This window comes from Leptopilina heterotoma, unplaced genomic scaffold, assembly GCF_015476425.1.
Source record: "Leptopilina heterotoma isolate Lh14 unplaced genomic scaffold, ASM1547642v1 Lhet_247, whole genome shotgun sequence".
Taxonomy (NCBI): Eukaryota; Metazoa; Arthropoda; class Insecta; order Hymenoptera; family Figitidae; genus Leptopilina; species Leptopilina heterotoma.
The window spans coordinates 433,032-459,452 of record NW_025110963.1 but is presented as its reverse complement, the minus strand read 5'-3'; the positions used below and the strand labels follow the sequence as shown (position 1 = coordinate 459,452).

The 26,421-nt window shown below is 22.9% G+C and overlaps 3 protein-coding genes across 4 annotated transcripts; all 3 read right to left on the bottom strand.

Moving 5' to 3' along the window:
• Positions 1-1,949: 1,949 nt before the first annotated feature.
• LOC122503197 (uridine 5'-monophosphate synthase-like) lies at positions 1,950-6,824 on the bottom strand. Of its 2 annotated transcripts, none has more exons than XM_043613653.1 (3): positions 6,544-6,824; positions 6,182-6,343; positions 1,950-2,989 (listed from the first exon to the last, which is right to left on the bottom strand). In XM_043613653.1, the coding sequence occupies exons 2-3, from the start codon at positions 6,320-6,322 to the stop codon at positions 2,522-2,524; spliced, it is 609 nt and encodes a 202-aa protein (XP_043469588.1). In that variant the 5' UTR covers positions 6,323-6,343; positions 6,544-6,824; the 3' UTR covers positions 1,950-2,521. The 2 variants fall into 2 exon arrangements, with proteins under 2 accessions (XP_043469588.1, XP_043469589.1); XM_043613654.1 differs by having other exon boundaries at positions 6,589-6,824.
• Positions 6,825-11,828: 5,004 nt separating this feature from the next.
• LOC122503193 (uridine 5'-monophosphate synthase-like) lies at positions 11,829-18,698 on the bottom strand. Its single transcript, XM_043613646.1, has 3 exons — positions 18,340-18,698; positions 15,562-16,051; positions 11,829-12,744 (listed from the first exon to the last, which is right to left on the bottom strand). Exons 1-3 carry the CDS (start codon positions 18,478-18,480, stop codon positions 11,951-11,953), a joined length of 1,425 nt encoding a protein of 474 aa, XP_043469581.1. The 5' UTR covers positions 18,481-18,698; the 3' UTR covers positions 11,829-11,950.
• A 2,221-nt stretch (positions 18,699-20,919) lies between these two features.
• On the bottom strand, positions 20,920-25,903 carry LOC122503191 (signal recognition particle subunit SRP68). The gene is made up of 3 exons (XM_043613644.1): positions 25,722-25,903; positions 22,613-22,950; positions 20,920-22,438 (listed from the first exon to the last, which is right to left on the bottom strand). The coding sequence occupies exons 1-3, from the start codon at positions 25,810-25,812 to the stop codon at positions 21,155-21,157; spliced, it is 1,713 nt and encodes a 570-aa protein (XP_043469579.1). The 5' UTR covers positions 25,813-25,903; the 3' UTR covers positions 20,920-21,154.
• Between the last annotated feature and the right edge of the window lie 518 nt (positions 25,904-26,421).

The following is a 26,421-nucleotide window of genomic DNA, read 5'->3' as shown; positions in this document are numbered from 1 at the left end:
ATGTTCTTTCATTCTTTCATTCATTCACTAAAATTTTGTTAAATATTATGTTTAGTAAAATTGAAATTATGCAGATTTTTATTCTTTGCTTCTAAACAAAATTAGAAAATTGTTAAACAACTGTGATTAACAAATAGAAAATTGATTTATTTTGTATTATTTTTATTTATAAATTGTTTTAGAAAAAGAAAACAAATATTTGCAAAATTCCTATTTTTAATCTTATTTTTGGAACAGGATTTTCCACAGGAATTAAGACATTCAAAAATTTCAAATTCAAACCTTTTTTAAATTAAACAACTTATAAAAAGTATTGTTATAAAACATGAATTCAATTATTATTTTCTAGAATTTTAAATTATTTTTTATGAAAGTAATAATTGAATTCCTTAAAAAAATTTTATTATTTATGAAAATAATTAAATGTTTGCATACAATTTTATTAAAATTTTTTTTAAATAATAATTGAATTCTTTTAGGGAAATTTTATTAAAGTAGTAGATACTGAAAATCATTGAAATTATAAAAATTTTTGAAAATAATTGAAATCAGGACAAGAATTTTTTTGACATTTATGAAAGTAATTGAACTTTGGAGAATAATTTTGTTATTTATAAAGATAATTAGGATTTTTACGAAATTTTTTTTTAAATTTTGAACATAGTTGAATTTTATTTTTCTTGAAAATAATTGAATTTCTGCAATTATTTGTAATTTCTCCAAAATTGAATTTTTTTAGTGTTTTCAACAAAAATTTAAATTAGAAAATTTTTAAATTCTATTATTTTCAAAATTGCTAATTTTATTTAAAAAAAAGGTAGGTAGTAAAATAAAAAATAAAATTCTGTTTTTCTTGAAAAATAAAATTAAAAAAAATGTATTTTGCATTAATATTAATTCGTTCTTCTACAATAATTTATAAGTAATTATTTTTATATTTTAGAATGTTAAATTAATATTAATAATATTATAATATAGATTAAATTTCAAAAAGTTACAAATTAAAGTTTCAGAAAAGTTGAATTCTAAAAAATTTTACTTAAAAATTCTGAATAAGTTAGTTTTTGGAAACATTTTTTTATAAATTAATGATATTCAAAAAAATGTATTACAAACATTTTTTAGAGGTTGAATTATTTTTAGAGTAAACTAAAATACTTTTTGGGGTTAGGGAAAAAGTCAAAGTTTTGTCTGGAAATTAGGAAAAAATAAAATGACCGAGAATTTTTTTTTGAAAAAGTGGCCATCCTGAAAAAAGTAAGTTTTTAAAAATTTTTATTTACTTTGTTCAAAAATAATTAAATCTTAAAAAATATTTAGGTATAATATATAAGAATTAATTTTTCTTAAAAGAATTTTTGTATTAAAAAAACTAATTTTAAATAAAAATTTTGAACAATATTGTTTTCTCCAAATTGTCAAAAATAATTTTAAAAAAATTTAATATTTTTTGTATGATTTTGAATTTTTGGATAAATGTATAATTGAAAATATTGAAAATAATTAAACTTTAAAAAATGAGAATAAAAAGTTCGAAGAATTATTTTTATCAAAAATATTTTAATATAATAAATAAATAAGTAGTAAATAATTTTTAGATGATACTTTTTATTAATTTTCATTTAATTTACACTTTTGAAGATTTTACATTAAAATTTTCGAGAATTGAATTATTTTCAAAAGTTTATTTTAAAAAATTGTAATAAAATAAATAATAAAAATAATAAAAAACAATTATTTTCAATTAAATTTTACAAAATTTAAATTATTCAAAATTTTGTTATATTTGTGTATCATTTATTGTCATATTTCTGGTTTTACAGAAATAATTTAAATTTTCTAAACTCTAAAAATGTGGTATTTTGTTGCAATATATTTATCATTACCTACTTTAATTCAGTCTTTTATAAATTATACATTTTTTAAAGGTAAATCTATAACTTCTAATAAAAATTTATACAAAATTTATTTAAGTATCTTTGAAAATTCGAGTACAAATTCGACATTGCTTATGTTTACAATTTATGGTATAAAAATATTTTACTCTGCAGCAGATTTCAACTAATTTTAACTACAATTATGCTTTATAATAAATGTATTTATCTTCATTCCATTCTCGTCTTGATAACAAATAGTTCGTAAAAAACTTTAAAGGCAAATACTGCTTAACAACAATACTTAATTAAATAGTAACAGCACATTTTACTAAATATGTAAAATTTGTAATTAGGTAAATCGTCATTTATCATTATATCTTGACACATTTTTTAAACAAGTTTGCAGAAAGTTGACAGCAAACTTACGTCAATAAATAGTAAGATTGATAGATCATTAAACCGTATAAATTGTATTATTTGGTTGAGTCGATTACTAAATGAAAGTATTGAGATAATATTAAGACAAGATCTTATGGAAAAAATTTGTATTTTAAGGTATTAATTTTTAACTAATAATTATATTAACTACTATCTTCGCGTATATGCGTCTCAAATATAATTTTTTTTAAAGATTCTTATTGTTACTAAAGTTTGTTTTCGCTAATGTAATCTGACACTTCATCAACAGTCTTTTGTGCAACTTTGCCGGCTTTTAGTAGATACTTCATTAATTGAGTTATGGTGAAAAGACTTTTAACTTGAATATTATTATTTTCTAAATTTTTCCTACCTCCTTGTTCTCTATCTACAATCACAAATACATCTGTTACTTTTAATCCTGAATTCCTCAAATCAGTTACAGTTTCCAAAACACTTGCACCAATAACTATAACATCTTCGATGATGACACATTTGTCTCCTGGTTCAAATTTTCCCTCGATTAACTTCTTTGTACCATAAGACTTCGCTTCTTTTCTTTTCATCAACATTGGAATATTTGATTCAACCGAAATAATTGTAGCTATTGGTAAAGCCGTGTAGGGAACTCCACATATGTGCGAAACGTAGTTTGTATCCTTGGCAAGTTTCCATAATGATTTTGATAATTTACTCTGAAACAGATCAAATAGTTTGTTACAAATAATTAAAAATTCGACATTTTTAAAAATAAACTAATTTTCAATAGTTTTTTTTTTTAATTATGTAGTTGACCTTGTATGAGTTATAAATTTTCAAATTATGAGCAATTTTATGTAAACTGATCTAATCAAAAAAATTAGATTATAAGGACATTGTTTTATTCAAATATTGACATATCTTCTAGAAAAATCAAGCGATTTTAATTTTTCAGACTTCGCACTCGATAATTAGTTTTAAAAAAAAGTATCAAAAAGTAGCTTTCAAACTAAAAAAAGTAGTAAAAAAGTAACTATCGAAAAATTAAAATTGACGACCAAAAAAATTCGTTTTAGACACTTCAAAAAACTGACAAAAATTCCATTCTATATTTTGTTTTCCTAACTTTTCCTAATTTTCATCAAAAATATACAATACTTATTCTAATTTACAATTCTAATTTAAATAATTGAATTCCTTAGAAATTTTTATTATTCATGAAAAAAACTGAATACTTTGGAAGATTTTTACAAAAATTTTTTTAAGGTACTACTACACTTTAGAAGGCTCTTAAAAGACCAAATTTAAAAAATTTTTTCTCAGATCTTTTATTATAAATATTTAAAAAACTTTTTTGCCTATATTAGTACATATTTGGAGAATAAAAATAATGGTTTGTTTTTAATTTTTATTTAATATCATAATCTGCAGACAGCATTCAGATCGAAACTCCAAAAAGTTAGTTGTCCAATTGCGGACAGTTTATCTCAAGATTGACAAATCGGAAACAAAAAATCCAAATTGCTTTTTAAAAAGGAAGGTGTCTTGCATAGAAATCTACCACCAATAATGAAAAATCGACTAAAATAAAAAAATAGCAGATGTTTCAATAATTTTTGTCAAAATACACTATGTTTTTCTGTATTTTTCTAGTCTGCAAAAATGTTTTTTTAAAATTTTTTGACCATTTTCTGGTAAATTGTCACACAGGACATGCTAACAAACAAAACGAGTTATCATTTATTAAAATCGGTTCAGTAGATTCAGAGATAAAATGTCCGCAATTTGAGAAAAACGCGTTTAAACTTATATGTATCGTTAGAGGCCATCCATAAATTACCTAAAATTCTTTTGCAAATTGAAACCCCACCATTTTTTTATGTCAGACACTGTTACATACATTAGCACCAATGTTTCTACTGGTAGTAACAAAAAGCTGGACCCCACCATCCCCTTAAAGACTTATTTAATTTGTCAATGACTTTTTACATTAATTGAATATTTTTTGAAAAATTTACTTTTGTTTTTTACAATTGGTTATAAATACTTTAGGAGGTGCTTTCTGAAGTCATAAAGAGTTAAAAAATACAATAAAAAAAATAAAATTTTTTAAAATTCTAAAGTGTAGTAGTACCTTAAATAATTCAATTCTGTTTGGAAATTTAAAAATAATTAAATTTAACAAAGAATTCTATTAAAATTTTTGCCAATAATTAAATGTCTGTGTGGCATTTTATTAAATTTTTTTGAAAATAATTGAATTCCTAAAAAACATTTTACTACTTATGAAAATAATTGAATTCTTGCCAGCGATGTTATTAGAATTTTTTTAAATAATTGAATTTCCAAGAAACAATTTATTACTTTTAAAAATAATTGAATTCTTGTGATGAATATTGTTATTTATGAAGATAATTGAATTTTGCAAAGAATTTTATTAAAATACCTCAAAATAATTGATTTTTCGGGAATAATTTTATTATTTATCGACATAATTGAATTCATTCGAAGAATTATTTATGTAAATAATTGAATTCATGGGAAGAATTTTATTAAATTCTAAAAGAATAATTAATTGAATTATTTAAAAACAAATTTAATTAAAATTGTATTTAAAATAATTGATTTCTTTCGAACAATTTTATTAAAATACTTGAAAATACTTGAATTCTTCCAAAGAATTTTGGAAAAATGTTTTTTTTAAATAATTACATTTTGTGAGCAATTTCTGTAAAAATTGTATTAAAAATAATTGAAATTCTACGATAAATTTTATTATTTATTAAAATAATTGAATTACTCCGAAAAATTTATTGAAATGCTTAAAAAGAATTGAATTTATGTTAAAAATTTTATTATTTTTGAAAATAATTGAATTCTTCATCAGAATTTTATAAACATTGTTTTAAATAATTAATTTTTATGAATTATAATAAATGTTATAAAAATTTGATTTTAAATAATTGAATTCTTGTGGAAAACTTTATTTGTGAAAATAATTGAATTTTTCGATTAATTAATTTAAAATAGTATTAAAAATAATTGAAATTCTTCGACGAGCTTTCTTATTTATTAAATTAATTTAATTTTCGCTTAGAATTTTATCAAAAATTTTTTAAAAAAATTGAATTTTCATGAAAATTGTTATTATTAGTGAAAGTAATTGAATTATTTTGTTAAATAATTTATTTTTTCCAAATTTATTTGAAAATGCTATTCTAAATTAATTGAAATTCTTGTGGAAATTTTATTATTTATGAAAATAATTGAATTTTGGATGATTTTTATTAATTTTTTTGAAATAATTGAATTCTTTTGTGCAATTTCATGTAAATACTAGACATTGAAAATAATTGATTTTCGAATAAGACACAAATGTAAACTCTTTTGTCAAAAATAAACCATATATGTTTTATAAGCTTTACAGAAACTACCTCTTTTTTATTTTCTTATCATTTTTACTAGAAAGCTGAGATTTTTTCTAGTATATTATGTAAAGTTTAAAAATCGGACAACAATGGGTTGTCAATAAAATGTGTTTAAGAAATTGGTTTTTTTCCATTTTCTTGAAAACCCACTGTTATCCCATTTTTAGAGTTTACATAATTTATTGGAAAAAATCTCATCTTTCCAATGAAAATGATAAAAGATTTTAAAAAAAAAGATATTTTTGTGAAAATTAAAAAATAAGGTTTGAAAAAAGAGGGGTTATATTATAATTTTTTTTATGAAAAAAGAGTTTTGGAATTGAAAAGTACAAAAAAAAATAAAAATGCTTTTGAATTCACTATAAAATTTTGAAAATGACATCTAATAATTATTTGAAAATGGTTCTATAACTGTACAAAAATAAAAAAAAAATCATTTCTAAATAAAGAAGCAAATGAAAATAAAGAAAATCTACTCACCATTAATTTTGGATATGAAATTATTACCCTCAAATCAATATAAATTGGAGTTTTCCATCCATTTTGCAATGTAAATTCACCAAATTTAACGGCTTCAACATCGTACAAAGCAACAGCAAGTTCTTGGAGTTCTTCTTCCATTACTTCATCAAATTTTCAGCTCTAAAATTAATTGAAATACATATAAATAAATTTGGAAAAGAGTCTTCTAATATGAAAATTTTTTTTTAGACTTAATATTTAAATAGATAAATTTAATATATTATTTGATGATTCCTTTGATAATCAATTTTAAAATTTCTGTTAAAAAAGACTTGAGTATGTTTTTGAAATAAATCATACATTAAAAATTGTATTATTACTTTTTTCAAAACGAAATTCAACTTGTTGAATATTGATATTTTTACCGTTGAAATTCAAGTTTTTATCTAACACGAGAATTTTTTCCTATCTCCACGTGGCAGACAGCCAGGAGATAAAACTTTGTGAAACTTTGGTAGTAAGGGCACAGCAAGAACACCTGAACACGTAGAAAATGGTAAAGTGCGAAAGGTGTTGACTGTTGAGTATAGGGAAATTTACGAGTCGCAGTAGAAATGAATAATCTTCGCCTTTTTATTAACACCTGTTTAGGCAATATGTGCCAGCAGAAGACTACTGCGCCTTGTAAGTTTCCAACCTACTACGAATTCGTCGTCGTCTTTACGAACCCCCACTACTAGCGTTCCACGTGTTTTACCTTTTGGTTTCTTGTACTTTCTAGTCATAGTGTACCTGCAATTGACTTTATTAACTGTTTTGAAAAAATAAATATAAAGATAATTGAATTTTTTATCATAAATAATGATGCTATTAACAGTACTATTTGAGGTTTTTATCTATACTCATCATTTATTACGTTTTAATTTTAAAGTATATAATAATTTTCTGTGAAACTAATTTTTACAGTTTTAACTAATTTTTAGTAAAAAAAACGCTCTGTCTATTTCGCCCGCAAACGGGCGAAATAAGAGTGATGAATTATTTCGCCCGTCACTAAAAATACGTAGGTGGGGGACAACGGGCGAAATAAGAGCAATGAATTATTTCGCCCGTTATATAGTTATTCCTATAATACCATTGAAAAATTTTAAATTTTTAAGGTGAATGACAGAAATGAAAAGAAGTGTGTTCAAGTCAGGTTAGTAACCTTCACACCAAATTCAAATAATTATGTGTAGCTCATTTTTAAAAAAAGTACAGTTTCTTTATTTAAGTTTTAAAATGAATTTCACACTTTCACACTTTCTTTAAAAAAAAATGTTTTTGTCAATCAAAATAAAAAAAAATAAAATTATTTCTAAATTTTTCTTTCAAAAATAGTATCATAAAACTTATTTTCCAAAACTGAGTTAATATACTTTTGAACTGATTTGAACAAAAATAATAAGAATTTTCTAAAAATTAATGTTTTTAGTCTACATGTAGATAGGTAGAAAAAATATTAAAATACATAATCTAGTTTATTTTATAAAATATTATGTAGAAAATTACTAATGAGCATCAAAAATATTGATAAACAAAGAAACTTTGTGAATTATTATAAAAATTCACAACTTTTTAAGTTTTTAATTCAATCTTCACAAAAATATACAAGTGACAAGCTAACCTTTTTCCAATTAAAATTAATTAAAAAACCAAAAACGGGCGAAGCAATGTGTCATTGCTACTTCGCCCGTTTTACATATTTTTACTTATTTTTCATGATGGGCGAAATAATTTACTATTTTTATTTCGCCCGTTTCCCCCTACTTACTAATTTTTCATGACGGGCGAAATAGACACAGCGTAAAAAAACTACTACTTGCTAGTAGAAATGACAAATTCACTTGATTTAAATAAAAATATGACAAATATACATGAAGTTAATTAATTAATCAAGATACGAGCGAAAAACGTGCAGAAGAATCTAGTTCAAATAGTATTCAGTAATATTTTTAAATATCATTAATAATTTTCATCTAAAACTTTTTATTAATTAATTCCGTTTACACAATAAAATACTTGTTATTATACTATCTTTTGCATTATTACTGTAGGAAAGATGATCAAGACAAAATTTCAAACCCTGTTAAAAGAAGGAAGAAAAGTAGTCAATCCTATTCGCACAATTTTTTGAGATTTTTTTTCATGAAAACTTAAAAATGGCGAAATGCAAATTATGTGAAACAAATGTTAAATTTAAAATGACAGGAGGTAATACTGCGTCAATAAAACGTCACTTGGAAAAATGCATATAAGTGAATTTAATTAACTTTGTCCATCGTGGCCGTACAAATAATTTTTTTAAAATTGAATTACATAATAACATTAATTTTTAGAAATTAAAAATTTTATTAATGGTTCTTAATTTTCCTATTTTCTAAAAAATTTTGAGTGCAACTAACTTTCTTACTTTTTTTAGAATAATTTACGTATTAAAAATACAAATGGTTTAAAATATACGAAACTAAAAGTTTATATTATAATACAGCTAAAATATAGAAACTAATTAAATTGTTTGGATTCTATAACTATTTATTTCCCTTTTCTATTAATTGCTATTTATAGAAAAACTAATAAAACAACACGCGCTCAAGCACGCGAGAAATGTTCTTTGCCATTGTTACTTTAAAAAATTACTTTTTAAAATCTAATAAAAATTCACCATTTTTTAAAAAATATAATTTTTCAGTTTTTCTTTAAATTTAATTATTTGAACAACTCGTATAAAAATCGCCAAGATATTTCTAACATCAACTTGAATATAAGATATTTTTGATTAAATAATTGATCTTTCAAATGGTACTTGAGTTCCAATTAGGAACTATCCTGGTAATAAGTTTTTTCTAAATTTTTTTAAAATTCAATTATTTTCCAAATTTTAAATTAGAATTCATTAAAAATACGATTATATTTCAACATAATTTTTGAAAAGTAAACAAATAAAATTCATTAAAATATTAAATTTATTTCAACGAATTTTGACAAAATTTTCAATTGTTTCAATTTTTTAAAATTATATTCGGAAATATTTTTTAAAAAATTTTAATTACTTTTTTCAAATTTTTTCTAAAAATTGCAGCTGTAATTCTTCCAGAATCAATTATTTTTGAGAACCTTTACATAAAATTATTGAAAAACTTTAAGAATTTGCTTCGCTTAAATTTTCAAGGAATTTAATGCAAAAACCTTTTAAAATTCAATTGATTCCTAAAATTCCTAACGCTTTCAATATTCAATTTTTTAAAATTTCAACTGAAATTTTGTTTAAATCAATTCAACGACGAAAAATAAATTATTTATATTATAATTAGAATAATTTTTGTAAATTCATAAAATAATGAATTTTCAAAAATACAATTAGGTATGTTTTCGTTGCCTGCACTTCTTACACTTTAACACCTAACCTGCACTATGCTGTTTTCTTTGCCGGATGTGATGTAATTTTACCATACATTTCGCTACACTTTCTGCACCTACTCTTGAGGTGGTGTAAAAGTTACACTTAGTGCATGCAGGCAACGAAAACGTACCTATTATATGTATAGATAATTTTTAAAGATGAAAAATAAAATTCTTTAAAATATAAAATTTTATCAAGTTTTGAATTGTTTCTGTTTTTTTAAATTATTTTCGGGAATTCAAGTACATCTTCAAAAAATTTTATTACTATTTTTTAAATAAAACCTAATTTTTTCAAAATTTCCAAATTAAATCTTTCAAATTTCAATCATTTTTGTAAAATAAATATTTAAATACTTACTTATTGTTCTTTATTTGCTTAAGATTTCGAAATACTTTCAATGTAAAACCATTTGAACAATTTTTTATGAAAATTTAAACTGTTAGTCTTCTAAAATATTAAATTATTTTTTTCGAATCTTTGAATAATATTATTTAAAATTTTTATTTTATTTATATATTTATTTTTATTTATTTATTTATTTTTATTATTTATTATTATTATTTATTATTTATATTTTATTTATTTATTTTTATTTATTTTATTTTTTTTATTTTTATTTTATTTATTTTTTTTTATTTATTTTTTTATTTTTTTATTTTTTTTATATATTTATATAAATATTATTACCTATACTTTTACAGCAATTAGAATTTCAAAGATTGAAATTTAATTAAAATTGTATTTGAAATAATTAAATTCTTTCTAACAATTTTATTAAAATATTTCAAAATATGTAATTGAATTCCTGTCAAAAATTACAATATTTTTGTAAATAATTGAATTATTTCAAAGAATTTAAAAAACATTTTTTTAAATAATTAATTTTTTCGAGAAATCGAAATTAAATTTTTAAGAATAATTACATTTTTTTGAGAAATGCCTATAAAAATGTATTAAAAAAAATTGAAATCCTGCGATGAATTTTATTATTTATGAAAATAATGGAATAGTTGCTAAGAATTTTATTAAGATTTTCAAAATTAATTGAATTCTTGAGAAGAATTTTATAATTTATGAAAATAATTGAATTATTGCGAAAAATGTTATTAAAATATTCGTGTGAAAAATAGTGAAAAATTTGTGTGAAAAATTTTGTTATTTTTGAAAATAATTGAATTCTTCATAAAAATTTTATAAACATTGTTTTAAATAATTAGTTTTTTCGAAATATTATAAATATTATGAAAATTTTATTTTAAATAATTGAATTCTGGTGGAAAACTTTATTTGCGAAAATAATTGCATTTTTCGATTAATTAATTTAAAATAGTATTAAAAATAATTGAAATTCTTCGACGACTTTTATCATTTATGAAAATAATTGAATTCTTGCTTAGAAATTTATCAAAAATTTGTTTAAAAAATTGAATTTTCATAAAAAAAAGTTATTATCAGTGAAAGTAATTGAATTATTGTGAAAAATGTTATTAAAATGTTTAAAGAGAATTGAATTTCTCTGAAAAATTTTGTTATTTTTGAAAATAATTGAATTCTTCATAAGAATTTTATAAACATTGTTTTAAATAATTAATTTTTTCGAAATATAATAAATATTATGAAAATTTTATTTGAAATAATAGGTATTGAATTCTTGTGGAAAACCTTATTTGTGAAAATAATTGAATTCTTGCTTAAAATTGAATTATTTTGAGGAATTGTATAGAAATTTTGTTAAATAATTGATTTTTTGGAAAATGCTATTCTAAATTAATTGAATTTCTGCGGAAAATTTATTATTTATGAAAATAATTGAATTTTGGATGAATTTTATCAATTTTTCTTTAATAATTGAATTATTTTGGGAAATTTCATGAAAATACTAGATATTGAAAATAATTGAACTTCGAATATTTTCTGAAAATAATTGAATAGTTTTAAAGAATTTGATTATAATTTTTTCGAATAGTTTTTTGATTTCTAGAATTAACGAATTCAAAGTAGTGGAAATTCTCAAAAAATAGAAATAGTAGTTTTTAGTGACTGAAATCTTAAAAAAAAGTATCCAAATAGTAGCATAATGTAAAAAAAGTAGTAAATAGTAGGTTTTAGTAGATGAGTGCGAAGGCTGTTATTTATTATTTGAAAGTACGGAAGAGCGTAGTGCTCATGTTTTTATATCAGCAATTTATGACTTATGTTAATTAACTAATTGAAAACTCCTTTTATAAGAGAATAAGTGTTTTATTTCATTTAATATAAAAGTTTTTGGCTTAAAAAAATAAGCATTTGTCGCTTGTATGTACAAATATCAATGACTTATTAATCGTTGAGGAACTGTTGACTTATTGTTTAACGATTCTCTTTTCATAAGCATCCCACAACTGTCTTTTGTATTCAATCACAGCGCTAAGTTTATCAGATGCTTCAGTGATTCCTCTGCCAACAACAGCCAAATCTGCTCCAGAGTTCACAACATCCTCTGGAGTATTGTACTTTTGTCCCAAGTTATCTCCGGATTTTTCTAATTTCACTCCAGGAGTGAGTTGAATTAATCCAGGGTCTGAAAAAATATTTGACTGGCAAACAACGCCAGATACCAAACTAATATCCTCTGACAAGGAGACAGCTTGAGAAAGATAATTTCCGGTTGTTAGTGCTCCTTCAGAAGACATTTCTGCCACAAGGAAAATACCGCGAATTTCTGTTAGATCATTGAGACCGTGCTTCAATCCCTCGATCACTCCTTTTCCTGGCAGCGGATGCACGGTTACAATGTCCGCCCATTCGGCTATTTTATAAATTCCATTTCGATATTGCAGTGAAACTGTATGTCCAATGTCTCCGAATTTTCTATCTTCCATTATCAGAAAATTGTATTTTTTCGATAACTCTTGAAGTCGAGTAATAAAGTCAGAAGAGAAATTCACTATAATATCGACGTGAATTTTTAATACTGCTATGTGTTCTCCTGCTAATTCGGCTAATTCGAGAATTTTTTCCGCGTCTGTTAAGTCAGCTGCTAAACACAGTGTTGTCTGTTTCCTGTCCATAAGGAACAAGAGTTTTTTCGCTAACGGATTTTTCGCTAGTTTTGCTCGAGTGACGAAGTCCATCTTCAAACGCTCTTCATTTGACTCTGAAAATTAATTAATTGAAATTATAATTTATAATTAGTCCTTATATCGAAAATTGAAATAAATAAATATTAAAAATAGTAATAACAGGATTGCCACAAAAAAATTTAATTTTCTTTTTGCCTGATTTCCAGACAAAATTTTTCCTTTTTTCCTGACCCGAAAGATATTTTGAATTCACTGTAAAAATAATAAATAAAATAAAATTTAATAAAAACAAATAAAATGAATAAATGATTTGATACTCAAAAAAATGTTCTTTTACATTTATTTACGAATTTTTTTAATTGTAAAATTATTCAAAAACATCGATAAATTCTTTTTTGAATAAATATTTAATCATTATTATTCTTCCATAAAAATTAAGATTTTCAAAAAATTTCTAATTCAAACCTTTATGAAATTCAACAATTTATAAGAATATTATTATAAAACATACAGATATCAATCACTCCGAGTGATTTTATTTCCATTAAATTTTTCAAAAAAAATTGATGTATTTTACAAAAATTTTAAGAAAATCCTTCGCAACAATTCAATTATTTTTGTAATCAAATTTTCCACATGAATTAAATTATTTAGAAAAATGTGATAAAAATCATTGTAAAAATTCAATATTATTTTCATAAATAAAAAAATGTTTTGCAAGAATTCAATTACATTTCACAAATAATGAAATTGTTTGCTGAAATTTAAATGTGTTTAAAATCTACTATTTTAATAAAATTTCTCAAAAGAATTCAATTATTTTAAAAAATGTAATAAAATTTGTTGCAAGAATTCAATTAATTTCAAAAATAATAAAATTATTTACAGGATTTCAATTATATTAAAAAAAAATTTAATAAAACTCGTTGCAAGAATTCAATTATTTTCATAAATAATAAAATTCTTCACAGGATTTCAATTATTTTTAATACAATTTTAAGTAAATCCTTCGAAAAATTAAATTTTTTCTAAAAATTTTATTAAAATTCATCGAAAGAATTCAATTATTTTTAATACAATTTTAAATAAATTCTTCGAAAAATATAATTATTTTCAAAATTTTTATTAAAATTCTCCGAAAGAATTCAATTATCAATTATTTTAAAAATTTTTTGCAAAAGTTCCTTGAGAATTTTTAAACCCATTTGTTTACAATTCAATTTTACAAAATTTTAATTAAGTATTTGGAAATTCTTTAATTAAATATTTAGAATATAAAAACTTAAAATAATTTCAAATAAAAAAAAAATTAAACTTTTTAAAAAAAATAATTATACAGAATTGTTAGTTAAAAGTATGAAAAATTCAAATTTTCAGAGATTATAATTTGAAACCTTTTCAAAATTCATTTACATATTTTTAAAAATTCATGCTATATTGCTTTTAATATTCAATTATTATCTGAAATTAATTTTTAAATCAATTTTTATTAGAAAATTCTACGAGAATTCAATTATTTTTACAAGTAATAAAATTTTTCATATGAATTCAATTATTTAAAAAAAATATAATAGAAATTCGTTGCAAGAATTCAATTATTTTCATAAAAAATAAAATTCTTCACAGGATTTCAAATATTTTAAATACAATTTTAAGTAAATTCTTCGAAAAATGTAATTATTTTCAAAAATTTTTTTTAAAATTCTTCGAAACAAATTCAATTATTTTTAATATATTTTCAAGTAAATTTTTTAAAAAATGTAATTATTTTCAAAATTTTTATCAAAATTCTACGAAAGAATTCAATTATCAATTATTTTTAATAATTTTTGCAAAAATTTTGCTTTTCGAATTTTCAAATGCATTTCTTTTCAATTCAATTTTATGAAATTTCGATTATTCGGGAATTCTTCAATTAAATATTTAGAAAATAGAAACTTTAAAAAAAAATTCAGTTAAACATTTAAAAAAAATTAATTTTACAGAATTATCAGTTAATAATATGAAAAATTTAAATTTTCAAAGATTTTCATTTGAAACCTTTTCAAAATTCATGCTAAAATGCTTTCAATATTCAATTTATTATTTTTTTTAAATTTTAACTGAAATTCATTTATAAATCAATTTTTATTAGAAAATTCTTCGAGAATTCAATTATTTAAAATACAAAAAAAATATTTTATTGAAAAAATAAATGTTTCTTAAAATTTAATTCTCATAAAAAATTTTACCGACAAATTTTTAAGTACCTAAGTAATTGAATTTTTTCGACGAATATTAATAAAATTTTCGAAAATAATTAAATTTTTTATAGAAATTTTATATATTTATTTTTTTTATTTTTTGAGGGAAGTGGAGAATCTGCAATCAAATACCAAGAAGCTCGTTAATTTTGTTTCGAAGAATTTTATAAAAAATTTTAAAGCAGTTAAATTATTTCGAGAAATTTAATTAAAATTGTATTGAAAATAATCAAATCGTTTAAAAGAATTTCATTAAAATTTCTAAAATTATTATATACTTTCGAATAACTTTATTAATATTTTTAAAAATAACTGAATTTTGGAGCAGAATTTTATTATTTATAAAGATAATTGAAATTTCTATGAAAATTAAAAAAAAATTTTGAACATAATAATTGAATTTCTGCGAAGAACTTTATTACTTTTGAAAATAATTGAATTTTTGCAATCATTTATGTAACTTCTCCAAAATTCAATTTTTTCCAGTACTTTAATAAAAATCCCTGACTTTTCCCTGATTTCCCCGTCGAATTCTACTTTTCCTGAATTTCCTGATTTCCCTAACTTGTGGCAACCCTGAATAAAATTTATGAAGCTGCAACTGGCACCCACTTAATTTTGATAATTATTAATATTAATTCAATATACCTTGTTTATTCAATTTCAAAGGAGCTTGCGAATTCTTCAAGTAGTTTGAAACTTTTTCTGCGACATCTCTATCAATTTTCTCAGCTTCCACGAGGTATTTAATAATTTTGCTAAGAGTAAATAGACTCAATACTTTAATTCCGTGGTCTTCCAAATGTTGCCGTCCGCCTTGCTCTCTGTCTACGACAATTAATGCTTCGGTTACCTTTAAGCCTTCGTTTTGTAAATCTTTGGCAGTTTCGAGAACACTGCTTCCACTTGTAATAATATCTTCTATAATTACACAGTGCTCTCCAGATTCAAATTGTCCTTCGATCAATTTCTTGGTCCCATAACTTTTTGCTTCTTTTCGCCGAATCAACATTGGAATGTTTGATTCAACTGAAATGATTGTTGCAATTGGTAAGGCTGTATAAGGTACTCCGCAGATTTGCGTTATATTTGATAACTTATTATTTGATAATTCCCATAGAGCTCGTGATAATTTTTGCTGAAAAGGAAATTTTAGTTTCATTAAAAATTATTTTTAAAAAAATTTAATGTTTATGTTAACTATTATTCATTATATCTACATTATCTATGTTAATTAAGAAAGTAGTAAAAAGTAGCTTTCACACTAAAAAAAAAGTAGCTGTCGAAAAAATTAAACTTTGACCAAAAAAACTCTTTTTATACACTTCACAAAACTGACGAAAATTCCATTCTATATTTTATTTTCCTCACTTTTTCCTAATTGTCATCAAAAATATTTACTTCTTTCTTATGCGAATTCTAATTTAAATAATTGAATTCATGAGAAATTTTTATTTATTCCTGAAAAGAAATGAATTCTTAAGAAGATTTTTACAAAAAAAATTTTAAATAATTGAATTCTGTTTGGAAATTTTATGAAAATAGTAGATATTGAAAATCATTGAGTTGCGAAAAGTTTTTAAAAATAATTCAATTTTACAAAGAATTCTATTAAAATTTTTTACAATTTTACAAATTTTTTAAAAAATAATTTAATTCTTAAAAAGCATTTTATTATTTACGAAAATAATTGAATTTTTGCCAACGATTTTATTAGAATTTTTTAAAATAATTTAATTCTCGTAGAATTTTCTAATAAAAATTGATTAGAAAATTAATTTTAGATTATAATTGAATTTAAAAAGCATTATAGCATGAATTTTGAAAAGGTTTCAAATTATAATCTTTGAAAATTTGAATTTTTCATACTTTTAATAAAAATTTTGAAAAAATTACATTTTTCGAAGAATTTACTTAAAATTGTATTAAAAATAATAATTGAATTCTTTCGAAGAATTTTAATAAAATCTTTGAAAATAATTAGGTACATTTTTTGGAGAATTGACTTAAAATTGTATTAAAAATAATTGAAATCCTGTTAAGAATTTTATTATTTATTAGGAGAATAATTGAATTCTTGCAACAAATTTTTATTACACTTTTTTTTAATTAATTGAATTCCTGAGAAGAATATTTTATTATTTATGAAAATAATTGAATTACATATTGCGAAAAATTTTATTTAAAAAGAATTAAATTTTAGTGAAAAATTTTGTTTTTTTTTAAATAATTGAATTTCCAAGAAGAAATTTATTACTTTTAAAAATAATTGAATTCTTGTGATGAATATTGTTATTTATGAAAACAATTGAATTTTGCAAAGAATTTTGTTAAAATGCCTCAAAATAATTAAATTTTCGGGAATAATTTTGTTATTTATCTTAAATAATTGAATTCTTTCGAAAAATTATTTATGTAAATAATTAAATTCTTGGGGAGAATTTTATTAAAATAAAAAGAATAATTAAATTATTTCAAAAAAATTTAACTAAATTTTTTTTCAAATAATTGATAAATAATTGAATTCCTCCAAAGAATTTTAAAAAAAATATTTTTTTGATGAATTGAAATACAATTTTTAAGAATAATTACATTTTTTGAATAATTCCTGTAAAATTGTATTAAAAATATTTGAAATCCTGCGATGATTTTTATTATTTATGAAAATAATTGAATTATTGCAAAAAATTTTATTAAAATGTTTAAAAAGATTTGAATTTCTGTTAAAAATTTTGTTATTTTTGAAAATAATTGAATTCTTCATAAGAATTTTATAAACATTGTTTTAAATAATTAATTTTTTCTAAATATAATAAATACTATGAAAATTTTATTTTAAACAATTGAATTCTTGTGGAAAAATTCATTTGTGAAAATAATTGAATTTTTTGATTAATTAATTTAAAAATAGTATTAAAAATAATTGAAATTCTTGAATGAGTATTATTGTTTATGAAATTTTTTTTGAAAATTCTATTCTAAATTTATTGAATTCCGGTGGAAATTTCTAGGTATATTATTTAAGATTAACATTAAGAAATATTGTTAAATTTTTGGTTATGTTATCTAAATCGTTTCACATTGAAAAAAATTGTAATTTTTATTCAATTGCAACTTTAAATATTAAAATGTTAAATATTAAATTCTTTACCTTTCCACCAAAATGTCAGAATTAAATTTGTTTTTTTGTTTAAAATACGAAATAATGAAATTTTTGATACAATTTTTTAAAGTAATTGTCTCTCAAATGTTACTTCTGCAAAGATTCAAAAATCTCGTCAATTATAAACAATTTTCATAAAAGTTAAATAATTTAAATCTATAGATTTGATTTATTATTATTATCCACTAAATCAACAAGTTCTTCTCATGGAAAATTTTCAATGTAAATATTACATTTCGTTTAAACTTTTGAAAGAAACTTACCATTATTTTAGGGTGAGCAATTAAAACTCTCAAGTCCACATAAATAGGTGTTAATAAACCGACTTTTGTCACGAATTCGCCGAATTTAATAGCACCCACGTTGAAAAAATCAAGAGCCAATTCCTTTAATTGTTGCTCCATTTTCAATTATTTACTTATTTTCGTTGGCTTCAAGTAAAATGAAAAATTTTGAGATTGGTGATGCGGAATTTAAGGTAAAAAAGTATGGTTTTGATAGATAATTTTCGATAAAAATTCAACGAAATTGTCCGAATTACATGAACAAATAATAACTACTGATAAACGATGCCGGATGTTGAGCTATTTTTATCATTCTCGAATTTGTTGGGCATGTAAGATAAATTCAAGAAGACTAGAAACTCCTAGAAACCAGGAGGTGAAACTCAGGTAGTGGGGGTATCTAAAGATATCACATTTGGAGTAGGCTGGAAACTTACGAAGTTACGAGTCGCAGTATTCTGTTGCTCATATTAGAAAATTTCAATTTTTATAATGCATTAAATTAGAAATTCCAAATAGATTTTTAAAAAAATTTTTAAATTCACATTGTTTCAAAATTAGTTAAATTATGAATATTTATTTAATTAATTATTAAAAATAATTAATTTAGAGAAGAATTTGAGTTAAAAACAGTAAAAAAAATTGAATTTTGTAAAAGATACAACTGATTGCAGAAATTCAATTATTTTTAAAAAAATAACATTTTTCGCAGAAATTCAATTATGTTCAAAAATTTTTAAACATTCTCATCAAAATTTCAATTACTTTGAGAATTTTAATAAAATTCTTGCCAAATTTCAAATATTTTCAAAAATTTTAATTATTTAAAACAATGTTTATAAAATTTTTATGAAGGAATTCAATTATTATTTTCTTAAATAAATAAAATTCTTTTTAGAAATTCAATTATTTTCATAAATAATACAATTCTTTTTAGGAATTAAATTTTTTTCTAAAATAATGAAACTAATTGTAACATTTCAAATGTAATTATTCTTAAAAATTTTATTAAAATTCGTCAACAGAATTCAATTACATAAAAAATTGTTGGTAACTTTCTTTATGAGAATTCAATATTAAGAAATATTCAATTATTCAATAAATTATTTTTGTATTTAAATAATTGAATTCTCGTAAAATTTTCTAATAAAAATTGATTTAAAAATTAATTTCAGTTAAAATGTTAGATTATAATTGAATGTATAATAGTGTGAATTTTTAGAAATAATTGAATTTTGAAAAGGTTTCAAATGAAAATTTTTAAAAATTTGAATTTTTCATGCTTTTAACTGATAATTCTATAGAAATAATTTTTTTGAAAAAGTTTAATTGAATTTTTTTTGAAATTATTTAAAGTTTTTATATTCTAAATATTTAATTGAAGAATTTCCGAATAATCGAAATTTCGTAAAATTGAATATTGTAAAGAAATGGATTTGAAAATTCTCAAGGAACTTTTGCAAAAATTATTAAAAATAATTGATAATTGATAATTTATAATTGAATTTTTTCGAAGAATTTTAATAAATATTTTGAAAATAATTACATTTTTTGAAGAATTTACTTAAAATTGTATTTAAAATATTTGAAATCCGGTGAAGAATTTTATTATTTATGAAAATAATTGAATTCTTGCAACGAATTTTACAAAATTTTTTTTAATTAATTGAATTCTTTTGAAAAATTTTGTTAATATAGTATATTTGGAAAATATTTGAATTTCAGCGAAGAATTTCTTTATTTGTGAAATGTAATTGAATTCTTGCAAAAAATTTTTGAAAATAATTACATTTCTAGAGGAATTCATTTGAAATTGTATTAAAAATAACTGAAAACCTATGAAAAATTTTATTATTTATGAAAATTTAATTCTTGCAAACGAATTTTATTACTTTTTTGAAACAATTGAATTCTTGTGAAAAATTTTATTAATTGTAAAAATAATTGAATTCTTGTGAAGGATTTTCTTAAAATTTTTGTAAATAATTTAATATTTTTTAAAATTTTATGGAAATTTAAATTATTACAAAACATGAATACATCGATCACTCCGTGTCGAAGACTCGGAGTGATCAATATTTTCATGTTTTATAAAAATATTCTTATAAGTTATAGAATTTCAAAAGGTTTGAATAAAAATTTTTTGAAAATCCTAATTCCTGTGGAAAAATAATAATGATTAAATATTTATTTAAGAATAAAGTTATTGATGTTTTCAAATAATTTTACAATTCGAGAAATTCGTAAATAAATATAATAGAACCTTTTCTTTTAGTATCTAATTATTTTTAGTTTGATTCAGATTATTCTTCAGGGCAAAAGTAAAAATTTTGTCTCGAAATTAGAGAGAAGTAAGAGAAAAACAAAATTAAATTTTTGTGTCAACCTGGGAAAATTCCGTTTTTTGACCTGGAAAATTCAGAGAATTTCAAATGAGTAAAAGCGTGGCAACACTGATTATTCGATGAATTTTGATTTGACGTTTTACTAAAAAAATCACAACTTTTAATTAAATTTCGCTCGATTAGAAAATTTGGAACAAACAAGAATAACACTTCCTTTTGCTTTCTCAAACAATTTATATTTAAGAAATTAAACAATATTGTACAATGTTAAAATAAAAACATTGTGTATAATAATTTTCAGAACAAATTTCTGGTGATAAAGATATCTCCAATTTACAATCCTCTTATTCTAGCTGTTAACCAATTTTGGATTGAAAACAAGTGCTTTAGATGTCCTTAAAATACAGTTGATCACTTTGACCTAGAAAATCCAATTACTGAAAGACAATTTATTTATTTCCCCATCCCCAAAGACCTTTGACAAGTCCAGAAAGTCCAGCTTGTCCTTTCTTGCCTTGATCTTGTAATTTATTCGACAAGTCGGGAAATTCGACCATGTTGAATGCCAGATCGAAGAACAATGGTTTACACGGGATACTCTGCATTGGTGGTGGCAGTTTGTAAACATTCGGTTGCTTGCTGAGTAAAACAGAATCTTCTCGATATTCATGAAGACGTTCCGATAAGGGTTTTTTACTTTTCACTTGTTTATTTAATGGAGAATCGTCTTCTTGACCCTCTTCTAGAACGCTGTGCGCGTGGGATGCGTACTGTGCGCCTTCAATCAAGGACTTTAGTTGGATCAAAGATTCTTTTAGATCTTTTGGAAGAAGGGATTCGTCTTGAAGAGCGTCTTGAGTGTGCTGCAGGGATCTTTGATAGAGAACCATTGCATCTTTCCATCGGTGAACATTGGCTAAAGATTGTGACATGTAGAAGCATCTAAATGCTCGATAGGCTTTAGTCTTCGCTTCCTGTTCTTTCATAAACTCCTCGTCATCCTGTAGTTGGGACAATTCGACCAAATTGTGAAGCGCCGCTTCGTAGAGGCGAACGATGCTCGAAGGCTTTGCTTTCTCCGATTCTTCCTTTCTGATCATCTCCACGTTGCGCTCTAGAGTTCGCGAGAGTCTGATGTATTGGAGATAAGCCACCAAATGCTGGGGAGCAGTGGCTTGTTCCTTGTTCTTTAATTCACTCTTGAAAATCTCGCGAACATCATTTATCTTTTCTTTATAGTCTCTCAAGTGCGCTTGAAGAAGATCAATTTTCGCCTGCTGATCATTGGCTTTGGTCAAAGCCTGATTCAATTGCGAGTCAGCCATTAGAATTGCTGCTGCACTCGGTGGAATCGATCCACATGATTTTCCACGCCACACAACTTCCTCGGCATTTGTTTGCTTCTCTCGAGTCTGAGTTATCAGAGCATCCAAGCTGGCTAATAATTCTCCACTTAGTTGACCTCGCATCTGCATTAAATCGTCAATGGCGGAAGTGTCTCCGATATTATAGGCGCAATATCTTAAACTCGGAGCCAACTCCTCAACTCGAGCTTTGTAAATTATTTGCTCCATTTCCGGCAGGGCTGCTGCTAAATTCTCGTAAACAACTTGAGCTTTCTTTAAATTCTCCATTGCTGAATTCCATAATTCAAGCTCGAAATGCAGAGAACCGTGGATCCAAGCGACGTAAGCTTGTGCTTCTAATTTCGTGCGAGCACTGCAATTCACGCTCTGAAAAAATTTCATTTTGTTAATATTTCGAAAATTATAATCCTGTCAATAAGTAATAATAAAATAATATTACAAATGAGAAAACAATAAGGAACAAAATAAATAACAAAATATCAAAATAATAAACAATAACAAATAAAAAGCAAAACAAGAATTGTGAAATAAAAAAAGCACCTCTATTAATTCTTGTAATTGAAGAGAATACGTTGATGCCTTTCTCAATCGAGATGTTAAATGGAACTTCTTCCTCGGCTCAGTGTTCGATTCTTGCCGCAATTGCATAGCGTAACTCCAAGCTCTTTCAGCCATTACCAATGGAACTTGCAGAAATTTGTCATCGCTAACCATTCCCGAATTGACGTCACGTCGTTTGAAGTGACGCCTGTCACCCTGAGGCATTTTGAGGACTTTTCGAAGACGTCGTAAACGTCTTGAACAGTAACCTCTGTACCGTTGATAGTCACTGTGACGTAAACCATGTTGCTGTTGTGCTTCCTTGATTATTTTCAAAACTGATAATTTGTTAAGGAAATAAAAGTTTATTACAATAAATAAATTTTTTAAAATGAATTGGTACCTAATTTCGAAAAAAATTGTGATATTTCTTTATGGATTGTTTATTTGGCCTTTCATTTCACTTCCATGTTTCAAAACGGACCAAATGAAAAATGTTGTTGGTGGTAGTCTTTTAAGGTAACCTAAGTGAACGGTTGCTAGGTTTTTACTTTGAACAGCAGATTTAATATTTTTTGTAAATTTTTCATAAAATATAATACACTGACAAAAAATTTATTTAATTCAAATAAACGATTACTTGATTTTCGGTTACTTGATTTACTACCTACTTTTTTATGTTATGCTACTATTTGGGTAATTATTTTAGATCTCAGCCACTAAAATCTACTATTTCTGTTTTTTTCTTGAGAATCTCCACTACTTTAAATTCACTAATACTAGAAATAAAAAAACTATTCTAAAAAATTATAATCAAATTCTTTAAAACGATTCAATTATTTTCAAAAAATATTCAAAATTAAATTATTTTCAATATCTAGTATTCTCATCAAATTTTGCAAAAGAATTCAATTTAAAAAAAATTGATAAAATTCATCCAAAATTCAATTATTTTCATAAATAATAAAATTTCCACATGAATTCAATTAATTTAGAACAGCATTTTCGAAAAAATCAATTATTTAACAAAATTTGTATACAATTCCTCAAAATAATTCAATTACTTTTACTTCTAATAACATTATTTCATGTAAATTTAATTTTTTAAAAAAAATTTTTGAGAAAATTCTAAGCAAGAATTTAATAATTATTTTCATAATAATAAAACTTATCAAAGAATTTCAATTATTTTTAATACTATTCTAAATTAATTAATAGAAAAATTTAATCATTTTCACAAATAAAATTTTCCACAAGAATTCAATTATTTTTAAAAGTAATAAATTTCTTCTTGAAAATTCAATTATTTTTAAAAATTCTAATAAAATCGTTCGCAAGAATTAAATTATTTTCATAAATAATAAAATGCTTTTTAGGAATTCAATTATTTTCAAAAAATTGTAATAAAATACCACACAGACATTCAATTATTGTCAAAAACTTTAATAACATTCTTTGAAAAATTTAATTATTTTCAAAAACTTTTCTTAATTCAATAATTTGCAATATCTACTATTTTCGTAAAATTTCCTAACAGAATTCAATGTTTAAAAATTTTTTTGTAAAAATCTTCGTTAAAATTCAATTCTTTACATGAATAGGTAATAAAAATTTCTCAGGAATTCAATTATTTAAATTAGAATTTGTATAAAATTAGTCGAAAGAAATCAATTATTTAAAAATTTTAATAAAATTCTCCGCAAGAATTAAATTATTTTTATATATATTTAAATTCTTTAATGAATAATAAAATTCGTTGCAGGAATTGAATTTATTAGTAGTATAAGAAAGAAGTAAATATTTTTGATGAAAAATAGGGAAAAGTCAGTAAAATGAAATATAGAATGGAATTTTCGTCAGTTTTGTGAAGTGTCTAAAACGAGTTTTTTGGTCAAGTTTAATTTTTTCGACAGCTACTTTTTTTTTAGTTTGAAAGCTACTTTTTACTAACTTTTTTAAAATTAATTATCGAGTGCGAAGTTTGTAATTATTTACTTGAATCAAATAATTTTTATTTAAATCAATTAAATGGTATTTGCGCCAAATACTGAAATTATTGATTCAAATACGATTTATTTGATTTCAATAAAAATTATTTGATTCAAGCAATTTTTTATTTTATAATAGACAAGTAATTGGTTATTTGAATCAAATACCTTTTTATCAATTTAATTTTATAATATAATACGTAGGAAACCTTTAATTAAATTTGTAGAATTCATTCAAAAATAATGAACATCTCTCCAAATCTGACTAAGATCCACAAGAATAGACTTTAAAGCTTTTTTCACAATTTTCCTGAAGTTACAATTCAACAGTCTTTTGTTTTTCCGTAAAAAGTTTCCTTGAATTGATACCTTACGCACATAAAAAAACATAACCCATTCTTGTCGCATTTGTTTTTTAAACCATTTTTACTATTAGCCCCTCATTTTACTTTTGTTTCTTTTTGTAAAATTGTTGAATTTATGTGTTTACTGTGTACGAGATTCCACTGTCTTCACTATTGTCACTCATTTTTTAGAATTTAAAAACACAGATTTACCATCGAAAACAATCTCAGAATAGAAACTGAATTTTAAAAATTTATTTTACTTCTTTAAAAATTAACAATAAATACGGTATAAACATAAATATTTATTTATTAAACACCAATAATTATTCAATATAAATATTAAAGGAATAATTCATAATTTAATGAAAAATAATTTTAGAATTTTTTAATGAAACATTGAATTTAAACATCTTACCAGTTACTCACCAAGTACAATAATTGCACTTTGGTGAGTGACGGGCCAAATAAACTACATTTTCTTTTATTTGGAGTCTTGAAATACATGGAAGTGGGGTGACGGGACAAATAATTAATGGAGCTTACAAATATAGTTACTCCGATTTTTTAATTAAGATAATTATTTAAAGTTATCGATGTATAGTTAATTAAAAACAATAAAATTATTAAAACAATAGAAACGACAGTAGTATTTAAATGTCTTGCGAGAAGTAAAAGTAACCATAAAATAATTGAGGTTATCAAACTGGCATATGGTTTTTTTTGGAGACAAATTTTTCTCCATTTTTTATAAATTATTAATAATTAAAAGGATACTTTCTAGAGAATATTCTTTTTGATCTTTTGGCACAACTGGATCAACATTCTCGACGTTTTCATTTAATAATTCTGAATTTTGAATCACCATTTCGTGATGTATACTTAATCACATTGATATTGCAATCTGACAGTCAACCTAAACACTGTTCCAGTGTTGCTGCCGGACACTCTAAAGGGGAGTTCAGAATGGGATTTGAGAACATAGGTAGCGACGTGTCCGTCACGTGATCTATATAAAGCAGGTTTCACATTCGAATTTTTCTGATTAACGTGACTATGAAGAACACAGAAAGTAAACTCACTGCTTAACGGCGTTGGAAGGTCGGGGCGACCATGCTAGCTACACTTTCTACACTTTGTACAAAAGTGTACACTACGGCGTTCTCGTTACCAGAAGTGACGCAATAGTGTACACCTAACTCCCTAGAAGCCCGTGCACTTTTCCCTATTTTATTACACCCGATTGCGAGCGAGTGTAATTGAGTGTTCTGATTAAAATGGCGGTAAATGGACATTTTATTTAAAATGCATTAATTATTTTATGAACATAAAATTATAATATATTTCTTAGTGACTTTTAATTTGTAAAATTATTAGTAAGCAATTCTTATTTTGTTAATATTTATATAAAGTACCACATTATAAACAATTAACATTGTAAAGCAATTTGTAAATAATTATTTTCCCATTTATTAAA